This window comes from Rhamphochromis sp. 'chilingali', assembly GCF_963969265.1.
Source record: "Rhamphochromis sp. 'chilingali' genome assembly, chromosome: 9".
In the NCBI taxonomy this organism is placed as follows: Eukaryota; Metazoa; Chordata; class Actinopteri; order Cichliformes; family Cichlidae; genus Rhamphochromis; species Rhamphochromis sp. 'chilingali'.
The window spans coordinates 24,736,924-24,752,092 of NC_137936.1; the positions used below are offsets into that span (position 1 = coordinate 24,736,924).

General features: G+C 39.1%; 1 protein-coding gene across 2 annotated transcripts; it reads right to left on the reverse strand.

The window, feature by feature from the left end:
• Positions 1-12: 12 nt before the first annotated feature.
• Positions 13-14,672, reverse strand: pbrm1l (polybromo 1, like). 2 transcript variants are annotated; one of them, XM_080892607.1, is made up of 30 exons: positions 14,536-14,672; positions 14,066-14,242; positions 13,807-13,904; positions 12,213-12,360; positions 11,898-12,044; positions 11,514-11,630; positions 11,237-11,305; positions 11,042-11,140; positions 10,878-10,963; positions 10,653-10,744; positions 10,350-10,566; positions 10,100-10,241; positions 9,853-9,938; positions 9,438-9,717; positions 9,230-9,335; positions 7,991-8,630; positions 7,331-7,545; positions 7,056-7,238; positions 6,745-6,902; positions 6,427-6,663; positions 5,679-5,824; positions 5,395-5,552; positions 4,892-5,075; positions 4,160-4,367; positions 3,869-4,067; positions 3,616-3,771; positions 2,695-2,856; positions 2,280-2,344; positions 1,778-1,991; positions 13-436 (listed from the first exon to the last, which is right to left on the reverse strand). In XM_080892607.1, the coding sequence occupies exons 2-30, from the start codon at positions 14,207-14,209 to the stop codon at positions 273-275; spliced, it is 4,920 nt and encodes a 1,639-aa protein (XP_080748733.1). In that variant the 5' UTR covers positions 14,210-14,242; positions 14,536-14,672; the 3' UTR covers positions 13-272. The 2 variants fall into 2 exon arrangements, with proteins under 2 accessions (XP_080748733.1, XP_080748732.1); XM_080892606.1 differs by having other exon boundaries at positions 7,056-7,241.
• Between the last annotated feature and the right edge of the window lie 497 nt (positions 14,673-15,169).

The following is a 15,169-nucleotide window of genomic DNA, read 5'->3' on the forward strand; positions in this document are numbered from 1 at the left end:
AACAAACACCATCAACAAAAAGAGGACACAGTCTATTTGGGGTATTGACAAATTTATTTGCACCAATAAGCCAAAAATCACAGGTTTAGCAGAACTATTCATCCAAATGGTATAAAAAAAAATGAAATGCAGCACACAATTAACTGTTAGCTAATAAATATAAAATTGCTCATGATTCACTATAAAATATTACTTCTAGGGTCTACAAGCTAAACTCTGTGACTTGAGGATAAGAGCAGTGACTGAGCAGAGCGGTCTGTAAGTTCAACAGGTTACAGGTTGTGAGCCTGACAGATGTTCAGAGAGTCTCTTAACATCAGGTCACGCAGACGCCACAGTGCATCCACCATGGTGGTGTGGGCTCCTTTGCTCTTCAGCCAGTGAGCTGGCAGCCGACTCTCTTGTTCTTTGGTCAGGTGAGAATCTCGCCTTTGCGCTGTTAATGGAAACGCATATTTCTCCTTAAGTGTGATTATTCAAAAGGCAAATAATGTTCACTATTGCCTTTGAAAGCAAACAAAAACAAAGATATGCACACACTCAAACTGGTAAACATGCTGGGAAATGACAATTTGGGCTTAATGCAAAAATTAAGGCAACACAGTCAACATTTTAGAAATATATTCCTATCATGTAAGGCCAGCATCACATATGGGGGGAAAAAAGTATTGTGTAAGCTCCTGCTTGAATGCCTCAGAGCTAATTAGGCTGATTGGAAGGAGGTCAGCAACATGACTGGCTCTAAAATAAGCTCCCCATAGAGGTCAAATCTTTGAAAGGTGGAACAATTCATAATATCATCAATGTAAAATGTAAAAAAAAAAAAAAAAGGATTTGTGGATTTCATCATCTACAGTGCATCAGAAGCTATCATTTAGCTATTTCCCCTAAATGTACCCATGAAAGGGTTGATACTGGTAGCATGTAATCATTTACAATTACTGATAAGCAGAAATATCACTTATCAGTAAATAGCACTGGAGAGTAGCTGATTTTTTTTTCTTGGTTGAAAGAACTTTATAAAAGTTATACTATAGTAAAAATATGAATAGGTTAAACATACAATACAAAATGAAAGCATTTGTATGAGAGTATTAACATATTAAAAGTGTGCCATTTAAGTGTGTTGGTCAATAAGACAGGAAAAAAAACTGCTCGGTTAATTAAATGTTGCCCATTTGAACCCATATGAAGGAAAGCTGGCAGCAATGTAGGACTGAGAGAAGTTACCAATCTTATAATCACAACTCTTCTCATTAAGACATGACTGAGTCTGATAATTATAATTGAACTTTTAATTTAAATATTGTTTTTACTGCGTGTCTTTCCCCACTCTCTCTCCCCTCTTGATTTCATACATGTTGACCTCTAATCAGGAACCTAACCTAAGTTACCATGGCGCTCTACCCCGGTAGGAGGTGATCCACCTTCGTTGCACTGAAAACCCAGTGTCAACCCTCAAGTTTCTCAGACAAGCCGAAATCCTGCTTTGTATTACAGGAATCTGGTCCTCTCAGTTTTCCAACCTCTTACAGAGGGGTGTTATTATGTTGCTTTAATTTTTGTGACAATGACTTAGACATAATTTTAACATAAGAAAAAAAAAAACTTCAGAGCAAAATGCAGTCTTTACAGTTGTTGCAATAACTCTTCAGAGCTTAAAAATACAAAAATGTTAAAAAAAAAAGAAAAAAAAAAGACAAAGCAACTGAAAAAAAAAAAAAAAAAGCAGTGATGGAGAGTTTTCTAGAAATAAAAGTAAAAACAAAGAACCTACCTTTGAGTGCTTGGTCCCACTTGCTAACAGTGCTGGAGTCTGAATTTAAGCCCTCTATGTACTTCAGGTAGGCCTCTGAGTGAAGCACTCTCTGAGTCTTTGGTGGTGGAGCCACAAACATGGGAGTGGTGGGCTGCAAATGTGAGGGTTGGCCTAACTGTCCTTGTCCAGGGTAGGGTGGAGGAGCATGCTGTCCTGGGCTAAACATCCCAGGCTAAGGTCACACAATGACAACATTTTGTTAGTATGTAGATGATACATAGAATGCATAATTTAAATTATCATTTTGATTATCATTATTTGCAAACAAAAAAAAAAAAAAAAAAAAAAAAAATAGGCCTATATATACACTTGCTAGTAAAACTGAAGCAGGTGATGTCTGATTATGCAGGAAACAAAACAAAATCCATATTTTCTTGAACAGTTAAAAACACCAATATAAACTATATAGAAATATGAAATAACACCTATACAGCCAGGGTTTTTCTGCACTCAGGCTCACCTGCTGAATAAAGTTTCCTTGTGCAGGACTTCCCGCCATGCCATTCATACCAGTGCCCATCAACCCTGTTGTAAATGAAAATATTTAGCTTGTGTGCATTTTGTAACTGTGGTAAACTCTTGTTTTTGTTCATTTTATGTTAAGCTTTATAATGACTCATGGAAATGTTAGTTTTTTTAACTACCAGTTGAACGTTAGTGGTTTGGTATCAGTTTTGCATGCATTCCATGTGTGAATTTCATATATTTGTTTGTATATTTTAAGTGTGAAATGTGAGAGCACTTTAGAAGAGACTGCTTTGACTGCTCAGTGTGTAGATCAGGCTTTGCAGCCTGTGGACCAGGTAAACCCCCTCCAGCAGGAGAGACACGACTGGATGTGACTGAGCAGGTGCGGCTAGGACAGTGGCCCTTACCCTGATGAGGCATGCCAGGGTACCCGGGCATACCTTGCTGGAGATGGTGAGGAGGCAGGTGAGGACCCCCTGTAGGGTGAGGTGGCATTGGGGCCACACTCAGCAAACCCTCATGGGGGCCCTGCATTGGCATGTAAGGTGGACCGTAAGCTCCCATCATGCCTTTGGGAAAAGTGTGAGGAGAGGACAACATATCCATGCATAAGTGACATGCAGCTGACACCAAAATAACATGCACTACTACTGCACACAGTGGCCCCTTTCACACAAGTACCTTAAACCACAAGGGCTGTTAATTTAAAAGTTTTCGCATGTCTGCAGACTTTCTACCATTCATGCAACTACATTTTTTCCTCATTTGTGAGCTCCGAACGGCAAAGATGACCGTATGGGAGATAAAATTCCACCACTGTGTGAAATGTTGTTGTTAGCATGGGAATTCCTGAGATAAGATCACAGTGACCTTAGACCACTGAAATCTAGTCAGCTCATTCTTGCACTGATTACATTTCCAAAAAAAGAAATGTTGGCCTCCAGCCACACATGGTCATCGGCAAAGATAAATAGACACAGTTGATGGTTGATATTGAAGGTTTCGTGTGAAAGGGGCAGACAATACATATGGGTTTGAGAATGTTAGCAAAACAAGCATGAATGGGAAATGAAATATTAACAAAAGGCATTCATAGTTAAAAAAAAATAATATTCATGCAATTCACGTCATGCAATATAAAATATGAAGGTTGATGACAAAACTACAAACAAATAGCAGCAAATAAAGAGGAAAAACTGCAATAACAACATCGTTTTGAGATAAACTTCTTTTCAAGTGTTAGAAAATTACAGGATTACTGTCTTTAATTCAGTCCAGCCTCATTTTTCCTGCTGTCAAACACTCGTGCTGTCTCTGAGAGGGGTTACCTGACACAGGTGTCATGGTCTGGTTTATCATTCCCATAGTGCTAGGCGAAGGTACCACCCCCATCAGTGCCCCTACAGGGGTACCTGCTCTTGGGGAAGCTTGCTTCTGAGGTGGCCTCTCACGCTCTTGCTGTTCCACTATTTTGGCTGCACGCTCTGAAACATCCAAAGATGTGATTTTATTTTTTTTTGGTTTTGCTAGCACAAGTTCAAATAGATTCATATTTGTATTCATTTAATTATTTTATCTGACCTTCATACTCTGCCTTCTTGGAAGCTTCGAGGTTCCTCCACTCGGTGCCTACCAGTCGACTCAGCTCCCCGAAGGAAAAGTCTGGGTGACGAGCTTTTATCACTGCTCTCATTTCACTGCTGAAGAGGATATAACCACTCATGTTGATCTTTCTCTTGGCCCCTTCCTTCTTTGACAAGCCTTTAACCTTAGGAGTGGTCTAAATGGAAAAGCAAAGACACAAGTTTATATATATAAAAAAAAAACATCAACATTTTCAAACAAGGAACAGATGGTTTAAAAAAATTAGACCTGCGAGGGTGTGTATGGCATGACATCCATGTCGTTTGTAAGTGGGGTTTGCATCTGAGGCAAAGAAGGTGTCTCTGGAGCTTCCTCATCCTCATCCATGTCTTCCATGTCATCATCTGCATCCTCCATATCTGCCAGTTTAACCTCAAGCTCATCTATCTTCTTGTCCAAAATTGGTGATGCTTCCTTCTGTGGCACTATTAATTTTCTACATGGAATAAAATAAGCAGACATCATAGCACCTCAGTGCTAATCGTTAAATTTAAATCAGAATCATAGAGAGCATAAAAGATGGCTGTGGCTTCAGGTCTGAAAAGAGAAGCCCATGTGCCTCAAAGCTAACGTTCTACTCAATTCCCAGCAGGGGGCAACTTCACCAGTGCAGTTTCAGGTCATCCTGAGTAAAACATAAAGTCCATTATGATCGTTATTCGTGTCAGAAACGAGAATCAGCCAATGAGATCAGACCGCCCCTCACTCATCAGCTCCAGTTTTACAAGAACAGCTTTACTGAATGGGGCAAAATAGAGTAAGTTCAATCCCCACACAGTGCTCAGAGGTTTGGTTAGTTTTAAAGTTGATCCAAAAGGTTGGACTGTTTTCTAAATATAGGTGTAGTCAGTTAATTTCAATATCAAGCACAAAAAAAAGCTTATTGGCAACTTCCTGTTGGCTACATCCATCCTTTATACCATCTATGATCCTAATAAGTGCTCTGTTTAACCAACAGACCTGAAGTAGAAGATCTCATCCTCGACCACTTTGGAAGAGTACGAGAAGCGTTTCAGACCCTTGAACTTTTTCATCATCTTCTCACTCTCAATGTAACGGCTCTCGCACAGCAGTACATCGTCTTCTGAAAGCTCGGTGGGTCTGCATGACAGGTAGTCCTTAAAGGAAGACACTACACATTTGCCTGGAGAGCAGACAGGCAGAATAAAAGATTAGAAAAGACTGCTGATGAAAAACTTGTTCTGAGGTGACTCAAATGTTTAAAATTATAGCTTTAATGTTCATTTAAACATTAATACACGAAATGGCCTTCTGGGAAATGCACTTTTGTCTGTCTTATCTAAACCTATTTCTCAAGTCTATGAGGTTGCCATTTAACCAATTTGTTTTCTGCTAGAAAAACAAAATTATTTTTTTCTTTAGTGCACAATTCATTTAAATGCATTACACGAGGAGTAAATGAGCTGACTCAAGAAATCTTTGGTAAGTTTTCAAAATCATACCTATGACACAAGTCATGGGCAGCGTCTCCTCCAAATGACTCAGAAACACCTCCCTCTTGTAAAACATCTTCGTGGGCTCGTGCTCCGTTTCCTCAGGGTGAATGAAGATGGGTCCAAAGAAGAATGTAGTTCCATTCTGTAGCCACAGCTTCTCTATCCTATAGCCCAGCACAGGAAGTCATGTTACTAACAGCTAATAACTCCATCTTATCTAAACACCCCCAATCAACACATAAGGCCCTATTTCAAAAGGTGTCAATGTAGCATAATATATGTCAACCAACCTGGCAACCCTAGGTTTTGATAATCCATGAGACTGAATGTAAACACAGTCTCCCACTTTAAACCACATGTTTTTGTAGCATAACTGTTCATAGTACTGGCAGCCGGGCTCAGCTCCACTCATCTCCGTAGGGACATCCTCTCTCTCCTAAACAAACACAGACAGAGGATTCAGGTGTTTATTATATGGAAAACAATCAACAGGCTCCTTATCAGTGTGCTAATAGTTTATGAGTTCATGCTTTCAAATTAACGCCAACTGTTTCGTTTTTTTGGAGTAGTGAACATAGGGCGGGGCGGGTAAAGCTGGGCTGGCTTCCTCCAAGGACTAAGTTTTTATATCTATTATCCGTTATTATTATTATATATAATAATAACGGATTGCATTTATATAGTGCCTTTCGAGACCCTCAAAGCACTTAACAATTCCACTATTCATTCACTCTCACATTCACACAATGGTGGAGGGAAGCTACAGTTGTAGCCACAGCTGCCTTGGAGCAGACTGACAGAAGCAAGGCTGCCATATCGCTCCATCGGCCATCGGTGTCTTGCCCAAGGACACAACGACCAAGATAGACAGAGCTGGGGATCGAACCGGCAACCTTCTGGTTACAAGATGAGCTTCCCAACCCCCTGAACCACGGTCACCCTGATAAATATATCTATATAGATATATCTATAGATATATATTCTTCTAAAAGCAACATTATATATGTTCAAAGCCTAGAATATACAATCTCACCTTACCTTCTCTACAAAGCCATTGACTGTATATGCCACCGGTTTTTCCTGGTCAGGCTTCACAAACATTGAGGCTACACGAACAACAGGAAGAGGCGCCTCCCGAGGGACTAATTTAAAGGAACTCTCCGGCATGGCCCAAATCTTGATCTTTTTGAAAAACTTGTTCCTGGCAGTGTAGCGGGATTCACACACATAAACGTCCTCAGGTCTGAAGCCCTCGGGTTGCATTCTGAAATAATCCTACAGAAAGATTCGTAATTAGACAATGGACTTTTGGCGGCTTAAATTAAACCATTTTCAATATGTGGTTCACTTTCTCACCTTCACAAAAATGACCACACATTTGCCCAAAACCTTACTGATGGACACTTTGTTGTAGTAGTCACTCTTGAAGACTTCTTTTTCCAGAAACTTGCGTGTGGCCAAGTGAAAGGTTTCACTGGGTCTGTAGAACCAGCAGCCATAGAGCCACTTCTCACCTGCATATATAAAACACAATCTATTTTTAGCAAAATATACTGACTAAATGGAAACAAAATCAAGATGTTGAATCAGCTAACTTGCAGAAACAGAAGTATTTAAAATCATGATGTAATTCTATAATTCTTCCTATAATTTTCAAGTTAGGCTACCTGCTTCATCCTCCCAAAGACGTTCTATACAGACAATGTGGGGCTGGAGGTTTGGTTCTGACGGCTCCACATAGACGAAGTCCCCCACGTGGTAGGTACTGTTTTCAAATCTGCAGTCTTGACTGTACACATGCTCTGGCTTTGACTGCCACGCCTCTCCCGCCAGGTCCTCGGGCTTCTCGTCTTCTTAAGGTGAGAAACATGTCATGATTCAATGCCACAACCACATTTAATATTCTTCACACCTCCTGCATGTCTTCTATAAGTTTACACACCTTGGTTTTCATCCTCATCCTTCTTTTGTTTGTCCTCTTCAATCTCTTTGGGAATTTTCTCCCTCTTTTCCTGGTCTACGTCACTGTGGAGGTGTTTTAACGTGTAGTTGAGTGCAACGGACAGTAAAATCTCGCCATTCTTGCACAGCTCATCCCTGATTTTGATGAAAAACTGTTGTAGCTCCACTGCATCCTCAAATATCTCAGAGTCAGTCCTGTCAACATGAAAAACATTCATCATAAGAAAACACTGGCACACATTTGAGTTGTATCACCTAGTGTAGCAAAGCAAGTAAAAACAGGACTCATTTATTAGGAAGAGCCACATATTTAACAATAAACATTGATTTGCTTACAATAAAATTGATTACATTTAATGCATATACATTTTTTTTATTTCTCCTGAAGAGCAGCACACAAACAAAATGTTTGATCTTTACAAAATGGAAAATATAACAAAGGCAATGTTTCAAGGTAAAAATGTTCTAACCACTTAGCATTGTCAGACATTTATTTATGTTGTGAACACCCATTTTCATTTGCCATTTCTCTGGTTTTTGAAGCCTTGGTGAACCGCTCAAAGCAAATGCACTTTACTTTAATGGATAAACAATTAAAGAAAAAAAAATAATACACCAAGCTCATAATAATTTCCCATACCTGTGTAACCTTCTTGCCTTCTCTAGCACTTCAAACGTGTGTTCCTGGAAGACATCGAGTCTCCTGTAGCGACCGCGCTCCACATTCATTCTGATGACATCAAAATTAAGCGGCGGCTTTTCAGGGGCAGCTGGATCAACAGCAGGAATCTCAGCCAGTGAGTCACTATAGCAGCGACCCTCTTCATCCTGGTGACCCATCACGGATACAAACAGGTTCCTGATCAGTTCTCGCACCAGAAGACCCACAGCTGGAGGGCCAAACTCCTCCCCTCCCTCTTGCTGTTTCCGTGTCTCCAACAACACTCGGTGCAACACTAAAGCATCCCGATAAATCAGAGACTCAGGCTCGTTGTATATGCAGGCATTATTGAACATCAAAGCAAAGTCCTCCACCAGGGCGTCGACATCTTGGTAACGGCCTGCAGCCATGTGGCTTCGCACACGTTCCATGTCGATTGGTCTCTTGATTGTAGCGTAGTAGTCAGGCAACTCGGCACGAGAGGGTAGACGGAGGAAGATTGTGCTTAGGCGCCGACCTCGGCGGTCAGTGAAGTTTCGCACAGCATCATACAGCTCATTTAACCTCTGCTGAAGAGGGGTGAGGTATTTGGACTTCTTTGGAGAAACACCACTCTTTCCTTATCATAAAAAATGTATGTTAGTTTTAAAAAGCTTTTAAAAGAAGAAAAAAAAAAAGTGAAACAGAAGCTAAAAAGAGCCAGAAAACAAAAGAGCAATACAGCTCAAACTGTCCGAAATACTTAAAAATGCCTTTCTTGTTCTTTTTTTTTAAGTTGATTTTTGAACATTTTTGCGCTATTAGATAGTCACAGCAGATACAGACAAGATGCAGGAGAATAATATGCAGCTACAGTCCGACTGGCTGGGAAATGAAACAACTCGTTACTAATGGCATTTGTTCACATACTGTGCAAGTCCAACCACTAAGCCATGTAACTTTCCAGCCAGCCCTGATTTCCACAGCTGCTGTTTTAAGCGAGACAGGCAGCGCTTTGGCTGATAATAATTTAAGAGGAACAACTATATAGTAGGTTACACCCCCCCCCCAAAAAAGTGCAAAGAAGTAGTTCAACAAATTAATTAATTTTTGAAAATTAAAGACTAACCAATTAGTGAAAAACGGGTCAAGGACACACAGACCTCAGTGTTATTACATGGTAATATTTTACAAGTGCAGAAGTATTTTCAACCAACATGCACAAGCATTCCCACTTACTTAGTTTCAGTTTGGGAGATCCCACATCCTCCTCCTCAGGTGGAGGACCCATCTCCTTGCGCTTATCTTTCAGTATCTTTTCCAAAATGTCAGCATCATTATATACCTACATAAACCAGAAATTGGGGAGTCAGAAGACTTAAAATCGTTATAAATTTGACTATAAGAAAAATTTAAGTTTTATCACAGAAGGAGTCAAAGTCCCAACCTGAGATCCCTCTTCGTTGTAATGCCGGGCATTGCGGAACATTAGCTTCATGTCTTCCATCAGAGCTTCCTCTGTGGCATAGCGCTCATTGCGAATGTTATGTTCAATTGTTTTCAGGTCCATCGGTTCAAGGATGACGTTATAGTAGTCAGGGTAATCCTTCTTGGATGGTTTAACCATAAAGAGATCACACAGTCGTCGATTTGTGCCTGCCTCCCTGGCCTCAGTCACGGCAGCATAAAAGGCTTTCATTCGGTTCTTTTTCACATTTTTTTTGTGGCTGGACAAAAATTAAAAATAGATAAAAGTATGACAACACTGAGACATTGAGAAAACATAAACAAATTATAAACAACGTTTGCAATTTTAATACTTTATATTTCAAAAGCATTAGTATCAATAGAAATAATAATACCTTTTTCTCTTAACGCTCCCTGCATCAGAAGACAGAATGCTGTCCCCATCTTCGTCATCTCTCCTTAGAAGTTCCCTCTTTTTTGCCTACACAGAACAGGCAGATGGGTACATTGCCTTGCCTATTATTATCCATTATCTACAGTCTGCTTCAAATATTGTGCTTTTATAATGTGCTCTTTGACTTTTAAATGTACAGGTAAAACTGTTTTAAGCACAACCTGACAGAATGATTGACAAGGTGCTACCTGCATGATCTGCTGAAGCCTGAAAGCCCGTTTATAGATGCTTGAGTTAGGCATGTTGTAGCGCTTTGCATTCTCAAACATCAGATTGAGGTCAGCCTCAATTTGTTCCACGCTTTCATACTCGCCATTCTTCATCTTTGCCCTAAGAAGGAGAAAGAAAAAACTTTTTTTAAACTCCCCCCAGGAATGTAATTTGGTGGGAAAAGGGTTCATTTTTAAATACCATATGGTATGAATATCTGGTTCTTGCCTGATTTGCTGGAGAGAAGTGGGTTGTTTTATCTGCTGATAATAGTCAGGGTATTCCCTGCGAGAGGGCAGCTGCTGAAAGGGTTCAGAGAACATCTGGCCCTGGTTATTTCTGGCACCCCTCACAGCTTCGTACAGTTGGAAGATTGGGTTGCTCATCTCCATACTTGAACTCTGACTCTCAGCTTCTGACTCTCCCTCATCATAGCATACAGAACCTGCAAACATCGACAACACAAAGTGTTACTTTTTTCTGCACAGCCACAAAGTAAATTTGTCTGCTACATGAACTGATAAGAATTACCTGAGAGCACAGGATCGTCCTCACTCTCAGAGCCATACTGTAGAGCTACGCTGACACCAGAAATTCGATCTCCCTGACCAGACCTGCGATTTCTAAATAGTAACACAAGACACACAATTCACCATATATATCTTAAAGGTATGAGATTTTTCTGTTGGTATAACAAGCATATTTAATTTGACACAAAGACAACGCTAAGAGCAATGTTATACTGTTGTTTAATACCTGATACGAAGACTAGATTTAGTAGGTTCTGCGTGCTCAAGCTCTGTCTTACGTTGGATGAAGACTTTCTTTATGGTGTTGGCGTCCTATAGAATAAAAGAGCAATTGTTAATATTCAGAGTATTAAAACTCATAAAGAAGAAAACTGAGAAAAGGACTTTTACCTTAAAAACCTGAGATCCTGGCTCATTGTAAGTTTTAGCATTTTTGGTCATCAGTTCAACATCCTTGGCCATAGCATTGACATTTTTATAGTATCCAATCTATGCAAATTAAATTACATTTTGATGGTTAGAAATGCAACACACTGAAGCTGTAAAATTAACAAATGGTTAAAGGTCAGGAAGCAAAATGACTACCTGTATTCTTTGAGCGATTGTTCTCAGATCTATCGGCTCCTTTATAATGGCATAGTAGTCTGGGTAATGCTAAAAAAGAAAGAACAATTCTATAACGGACTGGAGTTGGTACACAAAACCACAAACACAGGAAAACAACTGGACTTTACACTCCTAAAGTGGCTTGAATAAAAAAAACCTATATGTAAGAAAATCGCAAAGTGAAGCTTTGTTCAACCTGTCTTATATTATTATGCTTTGTGTGAAGAACAGTTAATCAATTTCAAGTGCAACTTACCACTTTGGAAGGCAATTTCTGGAACAGTTCACTGACCAGACGCCCTGAGGGATCAGCATGTGAGACTATAGCCTCCAAAAGTTGCTCCAGCACTTCCTTCAAACTTCCAGCTGAAGTCTAAAAGACAAATATGTATAAATAAGTTCTGACCCCACACAGTGGTGCTATTTCTTCATAATACAAAGGCAATATCCTGAAACAGATTTTAATATTTTTAAATTCAATAAAGAAATATGAACCCTTTCTTATTATTGAGCTAATAATAATTGACAAAACAAATTTCCCACGTGTGGGACTAATAAAGGTTATCTTATCTTATCTTATCTTAATAACTGGCAATCATACACACAGGGCAACTCAGTCTTACATGTAATGAGGACTTACCTCCTCTTCAGTTGCCATTCCTGGGTTATCCATATCATCACCATCTTCATCATCCTCATCTCTGTCTCCAGGTTGCACAAACTCATTCCTTGTTTGAAAATACACTTCCCAAAGCTTGCATGCAGCTTGATACTCCTCACTGTCCCTCTGAATCATTAAACATGAGGCAAAATAAACAATCACATAAGGTTTACATTAGGAGATGCATACCTAAGTAAAAGCTTATATAATGAAGCTGAAGTAATAGTGTATTTATTATAACCTTAGAGGCTACCTGTAGGAAAAAAGAAAGCACTGTCGTTCTCCAAAACCTACCTTGTAGAATGATCTGGCATTGTTGAACAGGAGCTGAAAATCTGCAGTAAGCTGCTCAACATCATTATAATCCTCAGACTTCAGTTTATACTGAATCTTCGTCATATCAATTGGCTGGGACACCACTTCATAATAATCAGGCTGATTCCTGAAAAAGAAAAAAAACAGGCTAATTGAAACACTTTCACATTATCCAACATTATTGAGTATGTTCAATAAACATTATTCATTCATTTTACAAAAGTGTGAAAACATTTCTTTTTTTTCCTGCATATTTGTCACATTAACACATTTCACATCAATTTAATTTTAAAAATAGGCATAATAACATAAAATAAATATATAATAATCAGAGTAAATACAAAATTCAGTTTTTACATGAAAATGTCATTTATTAGGGGAAAAAACTGTCCAAACCCATCTCTGGCCCTGTGTGTGAATCAAGAAATTATGGGGAGAAATTTGGCTCAAAAGGGTTGCAAATGCCAATCAAATAATCCACAAGCATAACTAATTCTTGCAAATGTGCACAACGAGTACAATGATCAGTATTTATTCAGGTTTGAATGTATGAATGTGTATAATTGTTTTACATGTGGTCAGAGTGCTTTGTATTTGTGTGTGGATTAAAACACATGTTTGTGAGTCCTCAAACGTTACACACAAATCATTGTACACATTTGTAAATCTTAGTTTATGCTTGTGGATCATATTTTAGGCACTTTTGAGGTAAATTTCTCTCCATAAGTAGTCAATCAAACTGAACCAAATTGAGTAGGAAAAGATGTCAAAAACCAACATTTCATGCCACAAACTAAACAAACAGATGAAAAACAAAGTCATTGACATCTATCAGTCTGAAAAGAGTTACAAAAGCATTTCTAAGGTTTTGATAATCTAGCAAACAACAGTGAGAGTCATTATCCACAAATGGCAGAAACTTGGAAGAGCATTGAACCTTCCCCGGAGTTGCTGGCCTACCAATATTACTTAGAGAAACAACTCGTCCAGGAAGTCACAAGTTCATGATGACTTCATGATTCAACAATAAAAAAGAGACTACAAAAATGGGAGAATTCCAAGCTGGAAACCATTGCTGTATAAAAAGAACATAAAGGCTCACATTTACCAAAAAACATCTTGACAATCCCCGAGACGTTTGGGAACACTTGATTGCGTTTCCCACAGCTTGCAGCTAACCGTTGCTGCCAAGGGTGGCACAACCAGGTTTTAATTTTTTTTTTTTACAATATTAAAAGTTTAATTCGTGTTTTAACAAAGGGTGACCAGTTATTTTTTTTCTAACCTTCTTCCCCATAATAAATGAAATCTTCATTTTTTTATTTACTCAGGCTTTCTTTACCTAATATTAAATATCAAACAATGTAATTGTGACAGATATTTAAAAAGAATAAAACAACAAAGGGGTAAATACTTTTTTCATAGCAACGTCCATTATTCCATATATTCAGTACACATTTTGTGTGTTTGTCTTTTGCAGCTTCTAAACATTACTATGTAGGGAAGCTTTAGCTTTTCTGCAAAGATTACCTTAACTCCTCTTCAGTATTGTAATATCAAACAGATACAGTACCTCCTCTTTGGCACCCTTTGGAAGACTTCACTAAGCTGCCTCCCTTGATCATCCTTGTAGTCTCTGATAGTGTTGAACAATTCATGGCATACAGCAATCTAAGAGGGGGTGGGAAAGCATTTAAAACTCCAATATACTTTTACTATGGTTTCAAAGGCACGTACAGATCACATCGGCCTTGCTAAAGTCAGGTCATGTAAAATATACACACACACACACACACACACACACACACACACACACACACAGGCGCATTTACCGTATCCACAGGAGGGACATTGGAGACTCTTTTTCTTTTTCTGCCACTTCCAGGAGTAGAGGAAGAGACATCATCGAGGTCTCCCCCTCCGCTCACACTGCTGGAGGGAGAAGTAGCTCGTCTCCGCTTGGAGCTCGCTGACATCGCTGGCTGGTTAAACAACAGGCTAGCCCACGGCTACAAAAACAGAGAAAGAAATAATAACGCCACTGTAAATTTATTTTCAATCAACTTAGTATAAAGAGGACAGTCGGTTTTTTATTCATTTATAAAGTCTAAAATGGAAAGTAGTACTTAATCAGATAACGTTAGCGTCGCTTGGATGTATGAAACAAAGCAAACAAACGAGCGGCAGTTAGCATGCTACTGCAACACGAGTAAATTAAAAACGATAAAGTTCTCCCCCAATAAAATACGCGCAAGCTGGGGGGAAAATAACAAATAATTTAAATTTCAAAAACAAGTCTTACCAAAATCTCAGAAAAGTTAGCCGTAATTCCCTGAGCAAAAATGTTTAGCGGCTAACCGGCTAGCCAGTGTTGTTTGAAAACTCCTGCCCGGATGTTGAGGTTGTGTTTGGAAGGCAGAGGCAAAAGTGCCAACCGAGGCAGTGCTGACCCCTAGAGTCCAGCTGTAATACTGCACCGTGTACTATATTCAACGAACATTTTTACACGAATATGATTCATTGATTGACTGATTTCTAGTTCACGCCGATTTAAATCACAAGCCATACATTTATATGAATCAACACTGAAATACTAAAAGAAATTTCATATGGATCAAGTGGTTTTTCATAGTGGAGCTTCTGGAAGCATTACATAACAAGAAGCACATTCATGGGAAACAAATAACATTTAAAACAATCACAGAATTTATATTAAAAAAAATTGAATAAGAAATCACAATTGACCCAGGTGGGGGTACACCCAGGACAGGTCACCAGTCTTTCACGGAGACAGACAACCATTTACACTTAGAATCATAAATTAACCTAACTCATGTCTTTGGACCGTGGGAGAAAGCCAGAGTACCCAGAAGCAACCCACGCAAACAGGCCCCAGCCAGTTAGGGATTCGAACTCAGTACTTTCTTGGTGTCAGG

Coding starts and splice junctions, on each gene's coding strand:
- pbrm1l (XM_080892606.1), bottom strand. CDS start 14,209: ATGTCAGCGAGCTCCAAGCGGAGACGAGCTACTTCTCCCTCCAGCAGT. Junction 9,336..9,437: donor ACAACGAAGAGGGATCTCAG/GTTGGGACTTTG, acceptor TGGTTTATGTAG/GTATATAATGATGCTGACAT. Junction 5,553..5,678: donor TCAAAACCTAGGGTTGCCAG/GTTGGTTGACAT, acceptor GCTGGGCTATAG/GATAGAGAAGCTGTGGCTAC.